The sequence below is a fragment of the Equus caballus genome, chromosome 13 (genome assembly GCF_041296265.1).
Source record: "Equus caballus isolate H_3958 breed thoroughbred chromosome 13, TB-T2T, whole genome shotgun sequence".
NCBI classification, from domain to species: Eukaryota; Metazoa; Chordata; class Mammalia; order Perissodactyla; family Equidae; genus Equus; species Equus caballus.
The window spans coordinates 44,011,266-44,030,019 of record NC_091696.1 but is presented as its reverse complement, the minus strand read 5'-3'; the positions used below and the strand labels follow the sequence as shown (position 1 = coordinate 44,030,019).

Genomic DNA, 18,754 nt, shown 5'->3' with positions numbered 1-18,754 from the left:
CTATGATATCTTTTGCCATGTAGAAATTTAAAAATTTTATGTGGTTAATTCTGTGAACCTTTAAAATTTGTTTTATTTATTTTTTTTAGTTGTAACATTGGTTTATAACATTATATAAATTTCAGGTATACATCATTGTACTTTGATTTGTGTGTAGACTGCATCGTGTTCACCACCCAAAGACTAATTACCATCCATCACCACACACGTGTGCCCAGTCATCCCTTTTGCCCTCCTCCCTCCCTGCTTCCCCTCTGGTAACCACCAACCCAATCTCAGTCTCTATGTTTGTTTGTTTGTTGTTGTTTTTATCTTCTATTTATGAGTGAGATCATACAGTATTTGACTTTCTTCTCCCTCTGATTTATTTCACTTAGCATAATACCCTCAAGGTCCATCCATATTGTCACAAATGGCTGGATTTCATAATTCCTTATGGCTGAGTAGTACTCCATTGTGTATATACACCACATCCTCTTTATCCATTCATCCTTTGATGGGCACCTAGGTTGCTTCCAAGTCTTGGCTACTGTCAGTAATGCTGCAGTGAACATAGGGGTGCGTGTATCTTTACGCATTCGTCTTCTCATGTTCTTTGGATAGATACCCAGCAGGGGAAAGGCTGGATCATATGGTAGATCTAGTCTTAATTTTTTGAGGAATCACCATACTGTTTTCCATAGTGGCTGCACCAGTTTACACTCCCACCAGCAGTGTATGAGGGTCCCCTTCTCCCCACATCCTCTCCAATACTGTTGTTTCCTGTCTTGTTAATTATAGCCATTCTGACCGGAGTGAGGTGATATCTTATCGTAATTTTTTTTTTTGGAGGAGGATTAGCCCTGAGCTAACATCTGCTGCCAATCCTCCTCTTTTTGCTGAGGAAGACGGGCCCTGAGCTCACATCCATGCTCATCTTCGTCTGCTTTGTATGTGGGACACCTACAGAGCATGGCTTGCCAAGCGGTGCCATGTCCATACCTGGGATCCGAACTGGTGGACCCTGGGCTGCCAAAGCAGAACGTGCGCACTTAACCACTGTGCCACCAGGCCGGCCCCTCCTTGTAGTTTTGATTTGCATTTCCCTGAAAGCTAATGATCTTGAGCATCCTTTCATGTGCCTGTTGGCCATCCATATATTTTCTTTGGAGAAATGTCTGCTCAGATCTTTTGCCCATTTTTAAATTGGTTTGCTAGTTTATTTATTGCTGAGGTCTATGAGTTCTTTATATATTTAGCATATTAACCCCTTATCAGATATATGGCTTGCAAATATCTTTTCCCAGTTGTTAGGTTGTATTTTCATTTTGTTTATGGTTTCCTTTGCTGTGCAGAAGCTTTTTAGTTTGAGGTAGTCCTATTTGTTTATTTTGTCTTTTGTTTCCCTTGCCTGGTCAGAGACGGTACTTGAAAATATGCTGCTAAGACCGATGTCAAAGCACCTACTGCCTATGTTTTCTTCTAGAAGTTTCATGGTTTTAGGTTCTTACATTCAAGTCTTTAACCCATTTTGAGTTAATTTTTGTGTGTGGTGTAAGATAATGGTCTATTTTCGTTCTTTTGCCTATGGCTGTCCAGTTTTCCCAGCACCATTTATTGAAGAGACTTTCCTTTCTCCATCGTGTGTTCTTGGCTCCCTGGTCAAAAATTAGCTGTCCATCGATGTGTGGGTTTATTTCAGGGCTCTCGATTCTGTTCCATGTATCTGTGTTCTGTTTTTGTGCCAGTACCATGCTGTTTTGGTTACTGTAGCTTTGTAGTATATTTTGAAATCAGGGAGTGTGATACCTCCAGCTTTGGTTCTTTTTTCTTAGGATTCCTTTGGCTATTTGAGGTCTTTTGTTGTTCCATATAAATTTTAGGATTCTTTGTTCTATTTCTGTGAAAAATGTCGTTGGAACTTTGATAGGGATAGCATTGAATCTATAGATTGCTTTAGGTAGTATGGACATTTTAACTGTGTTAATTCTTTCAATCCAAGAGCACAGAATATCCTTCCATTTCTTTGTGTCTTCTTCACTTTCTTTCAACAATGTTTTATAGTTTTCAGTGTACAGGTCTTTCACCTCTTTGGTTAAGTTTATTCCTAGGTATTTTATTCTTTTTGTTGCAATTGTAAATGGGATTGTGTTCTTAATTTCTTTTTCTGCTACTTTGTTGTTAGGGTATAGAAATGCAACTGATTTTTCTATGTTGATTTTGTATCCTGCAACTTGACTGTATTCATTTATTTAAAATGTTAGTGATAGAGTATCTTATCCTGAGGTTCTTCTGTATTTTTCTCTATTATTTTTACAGTTTTATTTTTTTTTACACATATATTTTTCTTTGATCTTGATCCATCTGGAATTTAGTTCTGTGGTTTGAGATAGAAGTTTATTCCTATTTCAGCCCTGTAGCTTCTTGTGTCAGTGCCACTGGTTAAACAGCCCACTCCTGCCTGTCTGAATTGAAGTGCTAACATTATTATGTATAAAATGGTTACATATTTGTTTGGATTTTCTGGGGGGTTCTCTATACTGCTCCATCAATTTGTTTATCCCTGTACCCCAAACCACACTGTGCCAAGTCCTTCCTGTGATGATTATTGGAATTTATTAAATTTATACAAAAATTAATTTGGGAAAAATTGACATTTTTATTTTGACAAATCTTCCCACCCAGGAAAGTGCTAATCTGTATATCTTTTAAGAAAATATTATGGTTTTCTTCATATAGGCCTTATATCTTACTTGTAAAAAATATGATTTATTTTAATTTTGTTACTATTGTGAATGGAACTCCCCTCCCCATTTTGTCTGCTTAAAAAAAAAAAAATAAACTTTTGAGGCAGGCCTGATGGCCTAGTGGTTAAAGTTTGGCACGTTCCGCTTCAGCAGGCTGGGTTTGGTTCCTGGATGTGGAACCACACCATCCATCATCTGTCGGTAGCCATGCTGTGGTGGTGGCTCACACAGAACAACTGGAAGGACTTACAACTAGAATGTACGACTATGTACTGGGGCTTTGGGGAGGAAAAAACCCCCAAACTTTTAATGTTATAGTTTCTTTTATTGTAATATTTTTTATTTTTGTGGGTTAGGAACATTTTTAGATCTTTTTGTAGATCTGCTTTTTTTCACTAACATTATAATCTAAGCTTTTAAAAAATACTATTTAAAGTTTTTTGTAGGCATTTTATATAGTTGTGTGATTTTTCCTCACCATACCTTTGAAGCCGTATTTTTTCATTCTTTGTAGCTCAGGGTAGCAATATTTCTGGTTCTTGAGACATGAATACTTCTTTAACGCTTGTTTTAGAAAAAAGCTAAGTTCAGACAAGCATAGGGGCGAGAAAGATATCACTAGTAATTCTTTCACCAAGTGGTTCTTAATTTTTTCACATAATTCCCTTATGATTTTGGTTTTTTTTTAGCATACTTGAGAGCATACTTAATATACACTTTCGTACCCTGCTTTTTCATTTTATGTTATATTGTAAACCTGTTGGCTTATCATTATGAGCTCTGGGTAAATATTTTTAAGGGCTGAATAGCATTCAGTTATATGCTGTGTTAGCATTCGTTTAACCAGTTGCTCAGGTGTTAAATCTTCAAGTGTTTTTTAACTTTCCACTGGTGTAAATCATGTTATTTTGAATATTTTCATTCTTAAATCTTTATCTGACTTGTAGATTGCAGCTGAGGATTGGTTTCTGTCAGTAAAATTCATGGGTTAGAGGATGTGAACCTTTTTGAAAACTTAATTTGTAAAATGTAAATATAGGGCATGGCCCATTTCAAATGCTTGTCTGGTAATGGCCTTGCTTTAGCAGGCTGCTTGATGACTGCACTGTCTTAAATGTTATGGCTAATGCTGTTACTTGGCTGATTTTTATGGATACAATGGACTCCAGCTGACACTGGGGCTGTCCTCACGAGGATCATCCAGTCCTTGTTCGTGATTGTACTTGGTTTTCCCCAGAAGGTTGCAGTAAAGCTGTAACACAGTAAAGGATCAATTTGAAATACGCTCTTCAGTCACAACGTTAATTTGATGCAGGTCGTAAAAATGCAGCCTTTATTGCTGGTCCTGTCTTTTGTTCTAACATTTGCCATAAAAAAGTACAGGATTCTTAGGAATCTTATGATAGATGAATGTGACAGGTTAAGCAGTCTTGAAATATAGGACAAAGCTCAGAAAAACCTCTGCTTGCAGAATTTTAGCAGTAACCTAGTTAAGCTCATGCGGCGTCCAGCTGTGCTGGTGTTGGTAGACAGTTTGAAATTCAGCAGGAGGAAGTTATTTCGTTTTCCATTCATTAGCTCCTTCACCCCTTCATCAAGCTTTTACTGGGCACCTTGAAGGCAGCTTTTTTTTTTTTTTTAAAGAGCTTTATTAAGTCTAATTTATATACCACAAAAATCTACCCCTTGTACAATGCAGTGATTTTTTTTAGTAAATTTATAGAGTTGTCCAACCATCACCATAATCCAGTTTTAGAATATTTTCATTATCCCAAAATGTTCCCTTGTGCCCATTTACAGTTAGTCCCTGATTCCACTCCCTTCCTCATTGCTGAATAGTATTCCGTTGTATCGATACACCACATTTTATTTATCCATTTATCTGGTAAGCAGCTGTGTGCATAAGAAGTTGATTTTCTTGACTGATGTTTTTGAAAAAAGTTAAAACATTCACTAAGTGCCCCAGTTAATTAAAAGCATGCTCAACTCATTAACTTGTCATAGAAGTTGGCTGTGATAAAATGCAGTGGGGGGCAGCCAACCTACCACGGTGATTCCAGAGAGCATTTAGCAGAGAGCATTCTGGGATATAGGAGAGACTGAGCTGAGAAAATAAAGAACTCCACTAGAGCAGGAGCCGCTTTCATTTTGCAGGAATTATCATGGAACTGAGTAAAGATGGGAAGAAATGGAAAACCTTAGGGTGACATGGTTATAAGTCAGTGCCTCCAGAGTGCCCGCCACAAGCCAAGGGGTATAGATTCACGGGGTTGGACAAGTGTGTTCTCCTTCATTCACTAGTCTTAGCTGACCTGGATTTGGATTAAAAATTATACAAGATCTCCTGAGATGCGTCCCTCACCTCAATGTACATCAAGTCCGTATTCTGAGTTCTCTGAGGGGAGGGACCATTTGGGTCATATTTCCCACAGTAGCGGGGCATCGTGCTAAGTGCTGGGGCAACTAAGATGAATGAGGTGCGATCCTTGCTGTAAGGAGCTCGTGAGCAAGAGGAGACACCAGTGCGGAGCGCATCATTCACAGAGAGACTGGCCAAGTCCTGCAGTAGGAAGAAGCTCGGAATGAGGAAGCACTCAGGAAGGCTTCCTGTAGGAGGAGTCCCTTGAGCTAAGTCAGAATGACCAGCAGGTGTAAAGTCAGGTGGAATGGGGAGGTGAAAAGGGGACCCCTGGAGGGTGTTAATTAGAACGGCCTTCAGAAAGGCAGGCGTCCTAGTGAATTAGCTAGAGGGCTAGCAGGCATCTGGGTTTTCTGCTGTCTTAGATTGATTGTGACCTGTCTGCGTCTGGATGGTGATACTGCTGATGTAACCCGAACCTTGGGGACTGGCTTTGTGCTGTTCACCTGCATTCCATTCCCCTTAGGGGCCAGGTGTGATCCGGAGTAGGCGGGGCAGTCACTGACTGCATTAGAGCCAAGCAAACTAAGAGGGATTGTTCAGTTACTTGTATTTGCAGATGGCTCATTTAAAGGGACAGGCTGTGGTTTATTGTGGAGAACTCTAAACACAGCCCAGGGTTTTCATTTTTTCCCCCTGAGATAGGGCCCTGGTCTTGCTGCATTTCGCTATGCCTCTGTTTCGGTTCCTATGGAATTTAGATCGTTTTGGTGAGTGTCCCAGCTTTCAGGAAGCCCTCAGATATGCGCCTGCGTGGATATGTAGAGAGACTAGCATATGCACATGTAACATTTAGGAGTGACATCTGCCCAGCAAAGAGGGTTGTTTCAACGGAGGACTATTCTGGGACCCATGGTTGAAGATTACTCACTCATGTTCATGGAGCACACATTATGTACCAGGCACTGATTAGGTGCAGGGGAGCCAGGAAGACAAGGTAGGAGTTGGAAACCAAATAATGTAGTTTAGGACAGGCGTTAGGTTTGGGATGCCAAATAGGCTCCCTTCCTTGGAGGGCCAACTTTGATTGTTGGCAGTGGTAGCCCTGAATGCTGGGATGGGTTAGTGATGTCTGTCACGGGCACAGAATGGAGAGTAAACGTGCAAGTGCTGTGTATTTGCTGATGCCGTGTTAAGGTGTTCTGGTGTAGACAGATGACTTGAGTAAAGGTGGGGTATGGGAGGGAGAGGACTTTTTGTCTTAGAATAAGCGTGCTTGTTTTGGTGGTGTGGAGTGGAGTGGAACCCACCTTGGATCAGCATGGGGGTGGGAGGGTTGGAGTAGAGATGTTGCTGCTAATTAGGTGCGTCTTATGTTGCTGTTTACTATGTTCTTATTACGTAGTATCTCTTAAATGTCTGTAAGCCTGTTTCCTCAAGTGTAAAATGGAGATAACACCTGCCTCACCTATATCATAATGTTGATGGGAGGAGCTAATGAAGTAATGGACATGAAAATATTTTACCACCCACAGAGTGATAAGCCTTTGGAGTATTATTACTACAAGTGTGCTGGTGGGTGGAGCAGGAAATGCCTGCAGTTAGGCAAGGTTGAGCCAGATGGTGGTGGCCCCAGGGCCTTTGCACTGGGCCCCTCTGCCCAGCCCTTTGCTTCTTGTCATATCCAGGTCATAACTCCAAAGTTACTTCCATTCAGGCCATAAAATCCAAGGCTGTCCCTGCCCTGTCTCCACCTACCAACTCGTCCTGTTTTATTTTCTTCAAAGTTCTCATTAACTGAAGTGGTCTGGTTAGCTTATTTGTTTGTGTATCTGCTAGAACTGTGCAAATGTGGTGAGGCAGAGACCTTACCTGTCTCTTTGTATTCTCAGAGCCTAGAACTGTGCCTGGCAGATAGGAGTTCAGGATTTCTTAACATTTGTTGTGTGAGTGAATGGAAGGGTCTCTGAAGTCCACTGACCCAGTTGGGCTGGGCGCCCAGGAGCCCTGGGAGGATTGCTGAGAATCGAGTGTAGTTGCTGTGACCTTATCTCTTTGCAAAGATGTTCTTGAATCTCCTATTTCTTTGATTATTGGGAAATAAATTCAATTAAATGCACAGTAATTGTAACTTAATTGAAAATTCCATCAACTCTGGATCTGACTTCACAATGTAATCTCTTACAGCAAAATAAAGAACAAGAATCAGAATTCATATTATTGTTTTAGTGTATGTAACAGGCCATGAAATTACACAATGTTTCCAATTTGGCAGGCTGGTGAATTCAATCTCTTAAAAAGATAATCTTGTTCCTTAAACTACACGTGATAAGAATTAGAGTTGAAACTTGTGAATTGGATGCAATTAACACCCAACCCCTCCCCACGCCAAACTGATTTGTTTTTAAATTGGCTTTTTTTTCCCTCTCCTCTGCTGGCTGGCACCAATTCCATTTTCCCTTGTTGCTTGCGAATTGTTACTGTGCTTTCACCAGTCTGATGAATATGGCTAGACTGTGTGGGGCTTCCCTGAGTTATGAGAAACAAATATAAATGGAGAGAGGTGTGTGGAGCGACCCAGGTCAATTACATGTCAATTACTTGCCTGTAGATCCAGGTGTCTAGTGTGTACCTTCACGCTGAGGTTCACACCTGGCAACTCACCCCCTCCCTGGAGATGCTGGGGCCATCCTGGTGGTTTCCCGCCCTTCTCGGGGTGAATTGATAAATCATTGCTTCTCTCGCAGGGTAACCTGTCTGTGCGCCCAGTTTGAGGCTGTCCTGCAGCATGGCTTGAAGAGGAGTCGAGGATTAGCACTAACAGCGGCTGCCCTCAAACAGGCAGCAGGCTTCGCCAGCAAAACTGAAACAGGTACCGTGGGGCCAGTTGCGGCCTGGAGGACGTTGTCTGGTCTCTGGCTCTCTCTTTTAATTTTTATTATTTAATAGTGGGCAAGGCGGTCATTGTGTGGGACGTGTTGCGGGGACGTGGTGTGGCGGTGCAGAGATCCATGTGTAAGGATGTCTTACTTGTAGTCAGTAATGGTGTTGTCTGGCATCGTAATTTAAATGAGGACATCCTTTGTGCAGGATTCTCAGAGCCATGTGTTGCAGTCTCTGAGGGGCTTGGGGCCTGCAGCCAAGGTGCTTATTTTCCCAACGTGGTGTGGCAATTGCTGGGAAATTAATAATCTGTTTTAATTTTATGCATGGGGATATGTGACATTTCGTAATTAAATCTGTCTCCAACAGCAGCAGCAGAAACCACGCAGGTCTGAGTTTATCGTTCTGCTTCCATCCATTTCAAAGTCATTAAAGCGGTTCCCGGGTGCTCTGCTCCTCTGTCTCTGAATGACGGGGATAACGCTAATAACCCTTAACACATACGGGTGCTTGGTGCAGCCTGGCACTTTGTTAGTCTTTTATGTGAGTTAACTTGTTTAGTTCTCACAACAGCCCTGTGAGTAGTGTGGGGACCTGAAATTGGCCACCCCAAGATATGTCTCTTTGGCATCAGGATTATTTGAGGCTGATTGCTTTTCATAAACTGGGACAGGGAAGGAGGCTCTGAGGAATGGAACTTGCCCTTTGTTAGGACACGTTTACATTTGTAAGGTAAATCTCTGTCTGTAAAAGGTGCCTCCCTCTCTGTACCAGGAAGAAGAAAGGAGATGACCTTCTCTCTAAAAACTCTTAATCAATACCAAAGGCAAGGACTTAAATCTGCATTTTATTGTGCTAGTCTGGTAACCTCCTGTAACTAACTTCCCTCCCCCTCCCAACGCTGGCATTTCTTTAAGGATTAAGCATCTTTTCTTAGGCTAGGAACTGATTGCTGAGCTCACCTGTGACCGCCCAGCTCCAGACAATCAACTTGCCTCCTGCTACGCCCACCGAGATAGCAGACCATTACCTGCTGTGTCCATCAAGCACTGTGCCGACAGGGCAATCTTGTGACTATTGTGGGAGGCACATTTCAATCACATGTGAAACACCCTGTTTGGGGCTATATAACCACTCTGTGCACCCCACTTCTTAGGTGCCCTTTCTTCCTTCGGGAAGAAAGGCCCCGGGCCATGGTTCCTCATAAAGCTTTGTTTAATTTTCTCTTGCTATTCTGTCTCATGTGAATTTAATTTGTTCTCCAGCTAGACGAACCCCCATTTGGGGAGAGGAAATGTCCTCCTCCCCTACAGTAGTAGCGACCTCTATTTCTCTGCTCTCCAGATGAGGAAACTGTTCGAAATGGTTTGCTTTGGATGGGAACCCTGAAGTGTAGTGCGTCGCCTGAAAACATCCTATGTCCTTCCCCTCCCCCACATCTGCAAGAGCAGCTTCTTCCAGACCCTGCTTGTGGCTGCCGCCCCCAAATTCCTGAATCTTTCTAGCTACTGTGGTAATGTCAGTGTCACTGCTGAGTAAAATGTGCCATCTTTTGCTAGTTGCCCTCCTTTCATGGCTGAAATCAGCCCTCGCCGTGTCTGGTGGAGGGGTCTGGGAATTCTCTGCCCACTGAAGCCCTCGCCCCGCCCTCTCCCTCGTGTTGGTGTATCTCCCTCCTTTCTCCTCTCAGCCCTTACACAAATCTTTGATTCCTGTTCATCTCACTAGTTGCTAACTTTCAGAAATGAATGTGGTTCCTGTTGGGGTCAGGGCACAGCTGCGAGAGGGATTCCTGTCACTGCTTTTTCTTCTGTGCCGAGTCCCTTCTTCAGAAGTTGGAAGTGTAGGGGGCCAGTTCAGAGGTGAGTCAGCATCAAGGGCCTCAGTCCTCGAAGAGACTACTGCCAGCTGCCTTGGCCACCTTGGGTGCCAGCCTCAGTTGTCTTGGTGGCTTCTCATGGCCATGATGCTCTCCTGAGCCTCTGCGTGGGGGAGGGCTTAGGCTATAGCTGGTTGATGAGCTGTTCGAGGACGTGGCTTTCCCAGAGTCCCCTTCGGCTTGCCAGGCCCTTGTATTTCTTCCCGTTTCTATCTTACCTGTCTCTGGGGGAGCTATCTTAGAGAAACTGGTGTGGAGTAGACCGTGAGGCTCTGGGTCTGCTTCCGCCGAGGTGAGGGCAGCTGCTGGGCATGGCAGAGGCCACCCTGGCTTTGGCGTCAGGCTGTGAGGGTAGGTCTGGTATGACCTGGGAAGGGCCCCTGGAGCCTTAGTTGTTTCCACCTGTAGAGGTGGATCATCTCGTCTGCCCGGGAGCTTGTCAGGAGGCCTCCTGAGAAGCACCTGCCTCACTTCATAGCCCCTCAGAAATGTTGAACCAGCTACCTCCTCTCCCCAGCACCCTTTGAACTTTTAGCCTCTTCCTCCAGCTCGTCCTCCCCGAGGATCTGACCTTTGGCCGTGAAGAACGGTTCCTTCTGTTCTCACCCAGACTAGAATCTGTGTCTTTTCATTCCTTGGCCTTGATAACCAGAGAAGCACCAGCACATTTGCAAGACGTCTCCGCATTGACATTCTCCACTGCCCCAGGTCTTAGCATCGTTTCTGCACCTGCATCCCGAAGAGACTGACAAGCGAGCGGAGGCTCTGGCTTTGTTTTCTGTTGAGGAGGATGTGCTGGGTGGCCTCCTAGCCAATTAGAAGCAAAGGAAAGACCAAAGTAGCTCAGCCCTTGAGTGGCAGCAAAGGGCTTCTGTTGTCATTGTCAGCAGTGTTAATTAACCATTCACAGGTGCAGGATGGTCCTTGGCTGATTAAAACCTCTTTCCTGCTATTGAACATTTGATTAGAAACCTCGTGAGAGACACGGGGGTGGCTAGGTTCAGCTGCTGAGAGTTGGGAAAGAGCAGATCAGTGGCTTCTTGTGGCTTTCTTAAAGCCATTGGAATGGCCCTTTCAGGCTGAGGGAAGAAAAGGAAATCTGAAGAGAAGGAGTGGATGGAAATGAGCATCTCTCTGCTCCCTCATCCCTGCTGGCTGCTGAGTGAGGCCCTTTATGTAGCTTAGGGGTTAATATCAGGCTCAGGAGTCGACACAAGGTTGAAATCCCTGCTCAGTGACTTGTCACACGTGAGCTCTCTGGGACATTCCTTCTCTGAGCTTCCATTTCCTCATGTGTAAAATAAGGTTGATAAAGGACTTGCCTTGTAGGGTTGTGGTGGGGCTTGAGGGGAAAGTGCCTGCAAAGCCCAGGCCTTGGTACCGAGCTGCTGGAGAGGGTGCTTCTTGACGGTAATGTGGCAGTAACTTTCTAGGGTAGATGACGGTGTCCTTATTTTTTGGAAGATGACACTGAGGCTCAAATAAGTTGATAAGTTGCCCAAGTTCCCACAGCTGGTAAATGGCAGAGCTGAGGATTCCAGCCCAGGTCAGATTGATGTCAAATTCCTGCCTCTTCCTGGCTGCCGCCTCCTGCCGCCTCTGGCAGCAGGCCTGATGCCCATTGCTGCTCCTCTGTAGACCTCTCCAGCTCAGTTAGCTGAATTCACAGTGACAAGAGAGAATAAATAACATGAATTAATCCACAGTGCTCTTGCATTAGCTCTGTTGACAGATGAAGAGAGAAAAGCTGAAACTTCAGAGTAATGACTGAACAAAATGGCATTGTTGAGAATCACAATACAGCAGGTAATACTGAGAGTCTGCCAGAGGCGTGACTGCATGGGGTCCTCTGGGTGACGGTGCATGTAGGACTGAGTTTGGAAACTGGTACCCTTGTACAGTGTACTTAAATTTTTTTTTAAGTTGCCAACATTTAACAATTAGAAGATTTCGTGTTGAAATACGGATTTCTAACTTGTCTTAAACTTGGGGACCTCTGACTCTGGGCCCACATTTTCTGTTGACTTTGTTTGGAGCCGGGTGCCCCTGCCCTCTGTAAATGGGGAGGAGTGCCCTAGCTCACCACAGTCTCCACCTCTCCCTCTCGCCCCTGACGCTTGAGACAGAGTGTTGGTTTTCATTTATTGTTGCACTGTTGCTATTGTTCCCTTAAACTCAGCAGTTTTCAAGTGTAAATACCTCTCAGATTATAAGCCTTTGAAGTCGGTTTCTAGAGTACTAAAACTGTTGTTTTTGTCAATTTTGTCTAGTTTTATAGTTGGTTTTTGGGGAGAGGATTTGTTCACCTTCTCACTTGGCTGTAGCTAGAAGTCCCTTAGTTTTTGTTTTTGTCTTGCTTTTGAATACACTCTTGTCCCTGCACGTGCCTCGTATTTTCCACTGAATGCCAGATGTTGTGTGTGAAGAATCAGAGGCACTTTGAAGTGTGGGATGATGTTATCTTTCTTGAGGGAGGATTTACTGATGCTTCTCAGGCTATTAGGGTGAGGACGATCCACTTAATCCGGTCAAGGATGGAGCCAGTTCCCACCTGGGCGTCAGCGCTTAAGCGGATGTGTTTCTGCTTCTGCCTTATTTCTAGGGTGTAGTTCTTTGAGGTTTCCAGCTTCCTAGAGCTGCCGTAATGGATTTCCACACTCTAGGTGGCTTCAAACAACAGAGAGAAATTTATTCTCTCTCAGTTCCGGAGGCTCTGCGGGAGAGTGCCTTCCTGCTGCCTGTCAGCAGTCCTGGGCATCCCCAGGCTTGTAGCTTCGTCCCTCCAGGCTTGGCCTCTGTCTTCGGCCGGCCTTTCCTCTGGGTCTGTATCTCTGTGTCCTCTCCTCTCCTTAGAGGAACAGCAGTTCTTAGGGCGCCCCCTACTCCAGTATGATCTCATCTCAGCTAACTACATCTGCAAAGAGGCTTTTTCCAAATAAAGTCACCTTCTGGGCTTCCAGGTGGACATGAATGTGAGGGGACACGGGACACTATGTGGTCAGTACGCAGCTGAGTCCCTGAGGCGATTGCTGTACCCTTCTTCCTCAGCAGGCCCTGAACTCTAATTTTGTTCCTTTCCAAGCCCGAGGGAATTCTGGACCCTCTGCTCACCTTCTCCTCAGGGAAGCCTGTAGCTGGAAAGAGCCTCGGGGCGAACTAAGGCTCTGAGGGTAGGACCCTGTCTGTGGAACTCCCTTCTCTCTGGATCCGACTTCCTCAGATCTTTCCCACCTTTGCAGAGCTCCTGGGCCTTCAGTTTGTTTTAATTAAAAAATTGTCTGCTTTTTTTAGTTGCTCTTGTTTTTGTGGGAGAGTTGTCTGGTCCAGGCTAATCTCCCAGAGCTGAAAGTGGCCCCTTGAAGTGACACTTTAGCGTGGCCCTTTTCCTGTTGCCAGATGTGCCACCTTTGTGTGGGACCATCCTCAGTTACTTTTCCACTTTGCTGCTCCCCAAGATAGACCATCGCCTGGAAAGGGGGTTTGCAAGTTCTGGGATGATTTTAATCAGTGCCTGCAAGCCTCTCCCGTGCCCTAGCTTACTGTCAAGTGTTTTTGTTTTTGGCCTCGCATTCAGGTTTCTTGTTTTTGCCTTGGGGAGTTTTTACCCAGACATCCCTGACTTGAGCAATGTTGGTGAGGTGGACATGATTACGAGCAGTTATGCCGCCAACTCAGCTTTGCCTTGTGAAGCATTGTTGGCGCGCGTGGGAAGCAGTGTCCATCCCAAACTCGATCCCCTCAAGTAGATCATCCAGATAGATTACGCAGGACCCAGAGAGGCTCGGGACGAGGTCACCCGCGTGTCTCCTTCAGGATTCAGACCCCAGAAGTGAGAGTCGGCTGTGTCTGGTGGAGCCATTTTCTCTTACTCTCACAAGTGACAGGGTTTGTCTGCGTGAGTGATTGATCTGGGGATGAGATGGGAGTCTGCATGGGCAGAGTCTGGTCCTGCAGTTTGGTTAACTTTCCCTTCTAGCCGTGCAGGGTAGCACGAATAATTACAGCGGGCGTTGCTTGCTCCCCACCCAGCAGTTCTGTCTCTTCTTTCTCGCTAATAGAACTCGGATTTTGTTCAGAAGTTGGGTGGCCAAGAGCTTCAGGCCTCATGCTAGCCCCAGGGGGAGTGAATCTGGATCAGATTAGGCCAGCTGTAATAATTCTCAGCCTGTAGTAGTTGGTTTAGGTAGAGGCATGGGACACGGTTCTGACCAAAGGGAAGGAAGGAGAAGTCCGCTGAGGGGCTTCCGAGAAAGTTCCTTGCTATTTAAATGGAGACTCAAGAGAAGGCTTATTTTATGGCCTTGGGTTGTTGCATGAGACGGTGATGTTTGGAGCTGTGGCAATGATCTTGTGACCATGAAGGGGGACAAATCTGGGGACAAAAGCAAGTACACCATGGATGGCAGCTCAGAAAGATGGAAAGTACCTGGATCCTTGATGATGTCACTGAGCTACTGAATTAACCAACTCTGAACCTGTCCTTCCTCTGGACTTAATGTTACATGAGATAATAAATTCCTTAATGCTTTAAGCCATTTTGAGTTGGATCTCCTTTTACTTGCATCCCAAAACATCCTAACTAAAACCATAGAGAAAAACAACTTAAAGAAAAGGTCGAAGACCTGTGCTCCAGAAATGGGAGGAAAAATGTGATTAGCACATTAATCTTGGAAATGACACCTGGATATTTTCTGCTCTTTCTGTTTAATTGGCTGACCACAGGCCTGGCTTTATTTGTTGCTAGTGACTCGTATCGTGCAGCTGCTGTGACCCAGGGGGTTTCTTAGACCCTTCATGATCATTATCCCATTTCATTCCTGAGGTGGTGATGCATAGTGAACGAGAGCATCCCCATTTTACAGATGAAGAAAATAAGGCCCAGAGAAATATAATACTTTGCTTACTTTTCCAGAGCTAAGCGGCAGAGCTGGGATTTCTTCTCAGGTCTGCATGATTGTGATTCTGAAGCTTTTGATTTTATTCATAATGGCCTATTGTTTCCAGAAAGAGGGCTCTCTGAAAGATCGTGATCCCCCCAATTTGATCATGGGTAAGTTAAGCAGCCATTATTACGTAAGCTATGATCACTCAGAGCAGAGGTCAGCAAACTATGTCCCACCACCTATTTTTTAAATAAAGTTTTATTGGAACGCCGCCACATGTATCCATCTATCTACTGTCTATGGCTGCTTTTAGGCAGAGTTGGGTCTGAGACCATCTGGCCTGTAAGGTCTAAAGTGTTTACTACTTGGCGCTTTACAGATAAAGTTTGCCAACTGCTGCCTTAGAGAACAAAGGACAGGGGATTCCACTTTGCCTTATTGTCACACCATATTCGGGTGTCTGTTGTCTGTATAATCCACTAGATGGCAAGCTTTGGGAGGGCAGGGCACCATGTCTGTTTTCCTTCCTCTTGACTTCCCAGTGCCTAGCACAGTGTCTGGAAATATGTAAGTTCTTCAATAAAAATAGGTTCAACAAATACATATTGGCTGGAAGGAAGGGCCTTATTCAATGTGCATAGTAGTGTATATCAGGATTCCTGAGGTACCTTATACCAGGACCACTCCAGAGGGCTACAAAGGAAGTGATTAATTTTTGAGGAAAAGAGCAAAAATTAATTTTTAAATTAAATAAAAATCAAGTGACTGAGAGCTCTGCATTGTCTAGGAATTAGTAGATTTTGCAGCCATTGGAAGCCCAAGTAGCCAATGCAGAAGGCATTGTGGAAAAATGAATTATTTTCCATTCTACTGGAGAAATTTGAAGACACCACTGCAGTTAGTGGCTGTCCTGGTCCATTTGGGCTGCTATAACAAAATACCACCGACTGAGTGGCTTATAAACCACAGACATTTATTTCTCACGGTTCTCGAGGCTGGAAAGTGCAAGATCAAGGTGCCAGCACGGTTGGGTAGGGCCCTGTTCCTGGTTCACAGCTGGTGCCTCCTTGCTGCGTCCTCACATGGTGGAGAGAGCAAGGGATCCCTCTGGAGCCTCATTTGTAAATAGGACACTATTCTCATTCAGGAGGGCTCTACGTCATGACCAACAGGTCCTCCCAAGGCCCCACTTCCTAATACCATCATCTTTGGGGGTTAGGATTTCAACAAGTGAATTCTGGGGGGACACATTGAGACTATAGCAGTGGCATTTCGTGGCATAACCTTGGAATTTGACGTTCTTGTTAATCATCAGTATATCATCATTAGGTTATGTGTTGGCAGTCTAGTACAAGGTGATTGGCTTGGTTCATACCAGAGACACACTTGCTGTTATTGAGCTGCCTGTCCTGTAAAATTTAAGTTTAGTCTTCCTTATCTGTTCAGCAGCCTTTGGCACCAAGGACTCTCTGCCCATGAAACTGTCTTCCCCTCTCTTCTGCAAGGCCACAACCTCCTGGCATACTTTCTACTTCTTGGCTCATCCGTCTTGGCATATCACTTCTGCACCCTCGAATGTTAGATGTTACGCCTCCTCAGATTCTGTTGTTGACTGTTTCTGCACATGCTGTCTGAAGACCTTGGTGGAAATTGCTATCTGTGCGTTGGTTTCTCTGCTGTACCTCCAGCCGACCACTCCCTTGAGCTCTGTCTTTCTCAGTGTCTCTATTTGGGTGTACCACAGGCTTGTCAAAGTCTCCGAGATTGAGTCCTCAGCCCCTTCCCCACGTTTGCTCCTGTGTTCTTGCTTAGTGAATGGCTCCGCCCTTCACCCAGGCCTCCTGGAGAGCACTCAGGCTTCCTCCCAGCCGCCGCCTCCTCCTTCCCCTCTGCCCCTAAACCAGTCCTTCCCAAAGCCCTGTGTTTTCTGTTTCTCACATGGTCCCCTAATCCACTCACCTTTCCTCCATCCTTAATGAATTTTCTTCTCTCTCCCCAATTATGTCTTTCTGCCTCCAGTCTTGATCAGCTCTAATCCACTCTGCACATTACAGCCAGAGGGGTCTTAAATGACCAACCTGCTCCCCACCTGCACCCCCTACTTAAAGCTCTCTCATGGTCCTCTGAGTTGGGACAGAGGGCACACTCCTTGACATGGCTTCCAAGATCTGTCTCCTTCCAGCTTTGTCTGTCTCTGCCCTTCCTCTAAAGAATACCACACACTCAGGGCTCATATGCAGCCAACAGGTAAGACGTTGCACCACTTCTATCCAGCTGATAAAAAACCCACGACCTGAGCCCCACAAGTGCCCCTGCTGCCACAGCCCCTGCCTGGGGACCCCTGGGACCTCCCCACAATTCAGCAACCACAGCGCTGATGGTAGACTCTCTGGGGTCTTCAGTGCCACTGTGTTTTCATTGCTCAGTGCCTCTGACCAGTTTAGATGGCCAAATCATAAATTTTGAACAGCATTGCTGGTTTCTACAGTCCTAAAACTCTTCAAGTCTGGAAGTATTCTTTGTTCTTTCTCTTCCATTGTCTGCTTTCCTCCCCGACCGTCACTGAAATGTCAACTGCTCAAACTTCTATTTTCTCTCTCTTTTTAGAATTGTGGTAAAATATTCGTAACATAAAAATGATAATTTTAACCACTTTAAAGTGTACTGTTCTGAAGCATTAACTACATTCACATTGTACAACCATCACACCATCCATCTCCAGAACCTTTTCACCTTCACATATTGCAATTCTATCCTCATTAAACAATAACGCCCCCATTTCCGCTTCCCACCAACCCCCTGGCACCATTCTACTTTCTGTCTCTATGAATTTGACTACTTTAGGTACTTCGTATAAGTTGAATCATACAATATTTATCCTTTTCTGTCTAACTTATTTCATTATCATAATGTCTTCTAGGTTCGTGCATGTGTAGCGTGTGTCAGAATTTCCTTCCTTTTTAAGGCTGAATAGTATTTCATTGTATATGTGTACCACGCTTTGTTTATCCACTCATCTGTTTATGGAACTCCGGGTTGCTTCCTCTTATTGACTATTATGAATAGTGCTGTCACGAATGTGGACGTACAAAGAACTGTTCAAGTTCCTGCTTTCAGTTCTTTTGGGTGTGTATCCAGAAGTGGAATTGTTGGATCATATGGTGATTAAGTTTTTGAAGATGCACCATACTGTTTTCCATACTGGCTGCTCCCTTGTACATTCCCACCAGCAATGCACAAGAATTCCAATTTCTCCACATCCTCACCAACACTTGCTTTTTTGTGTGTGTTTTTGATAATAGCCATTCAAATGGGTGTGAAGTGGTATCTCATTGTGTGGTTTTGATCTATTCTTTCTTGAAGTTTTAGGTTTCTCTCAAAAAGTCGTTCCTGAGCGCCCCACTCAGTTCAGCTGGCCTGTGCCCCTCCTGCAGGAGCCCCTCCTGTAGTCCTGAGTCCTTCTCTCATCAAGCTTATATATGGCGCTGCCTGTTTTCTTGACTGTCTCTCTCGATGGTCGAGGACTGGGTCCATCCTTGGTCATCCTTGTAGCTCCAGTGTATTGCCAGATGCCTGGCCACCAAAAAACTACATTCAGAAGAATGACTTGAGGACTCAGACTTGAGGACATGCCGTCCATTCTCCTGGGAAGTGAAACCCACCCTCTGCTGTCTGTACATCTTCACAGTCAGTTGAGAGCAGATGGTATGAGTATACCCCCAACTGTAAAATTAGAGAAGCCAACTTCCCTGGTCCTCAGTGGGGATTTTTGAAAATGGTTGATTGCATTTAACTCAAAGCAGGATTTGTATTTTGCTTCACTGGGTCACCTTGGGTCACAATTTCATTTCTGCAGAAAATTAATTTTGGAGGAAGCTGCATGTGCCAGGAGAAGCCTGGGCCTTTTGATTGTGAGGGGAAGTCTGCTCCCCTACCCTCTCATCCCTGCAATGTTTTCGGTTCCCTCTTTGTGTGTGTCTCTCGTATTCACGAGCTTGAAATCAGCTACTTGTGGTGAAAGAGA

General features: G+C 44.7%; 1 protein-coding gene across 9 annotated transcripts in view; it reads left to right on the top strand.

The window, feature by feature from the left end:
- The window catches only part of SNX29 (sorting nexin 29), a 589,016-nt gene that overhangs the window by 33,307 nt on the left and 536,955 nt on the right, over window positions 1–18,754 (top strand). For 8 of the 9 annotated variants that reach the window (XM_070230995.1, XM_070230994.1, XM_070231001.1 and 5 more), the window contains one exon: window positions 7,833–7,957. The exons of the other annotated variant lie outside the window; for it this stretch is intronic. In XM_070230995.1, the coding sequence (XP_070087096.1) occupies window positions 7,833–7,957 (125 nt within the window). The remainder of the gene's footprint in view (window positions 1–7,832; window positions 7,958–18,754) is intronic. 9 annotated transcript variants of the gene reach the window in all.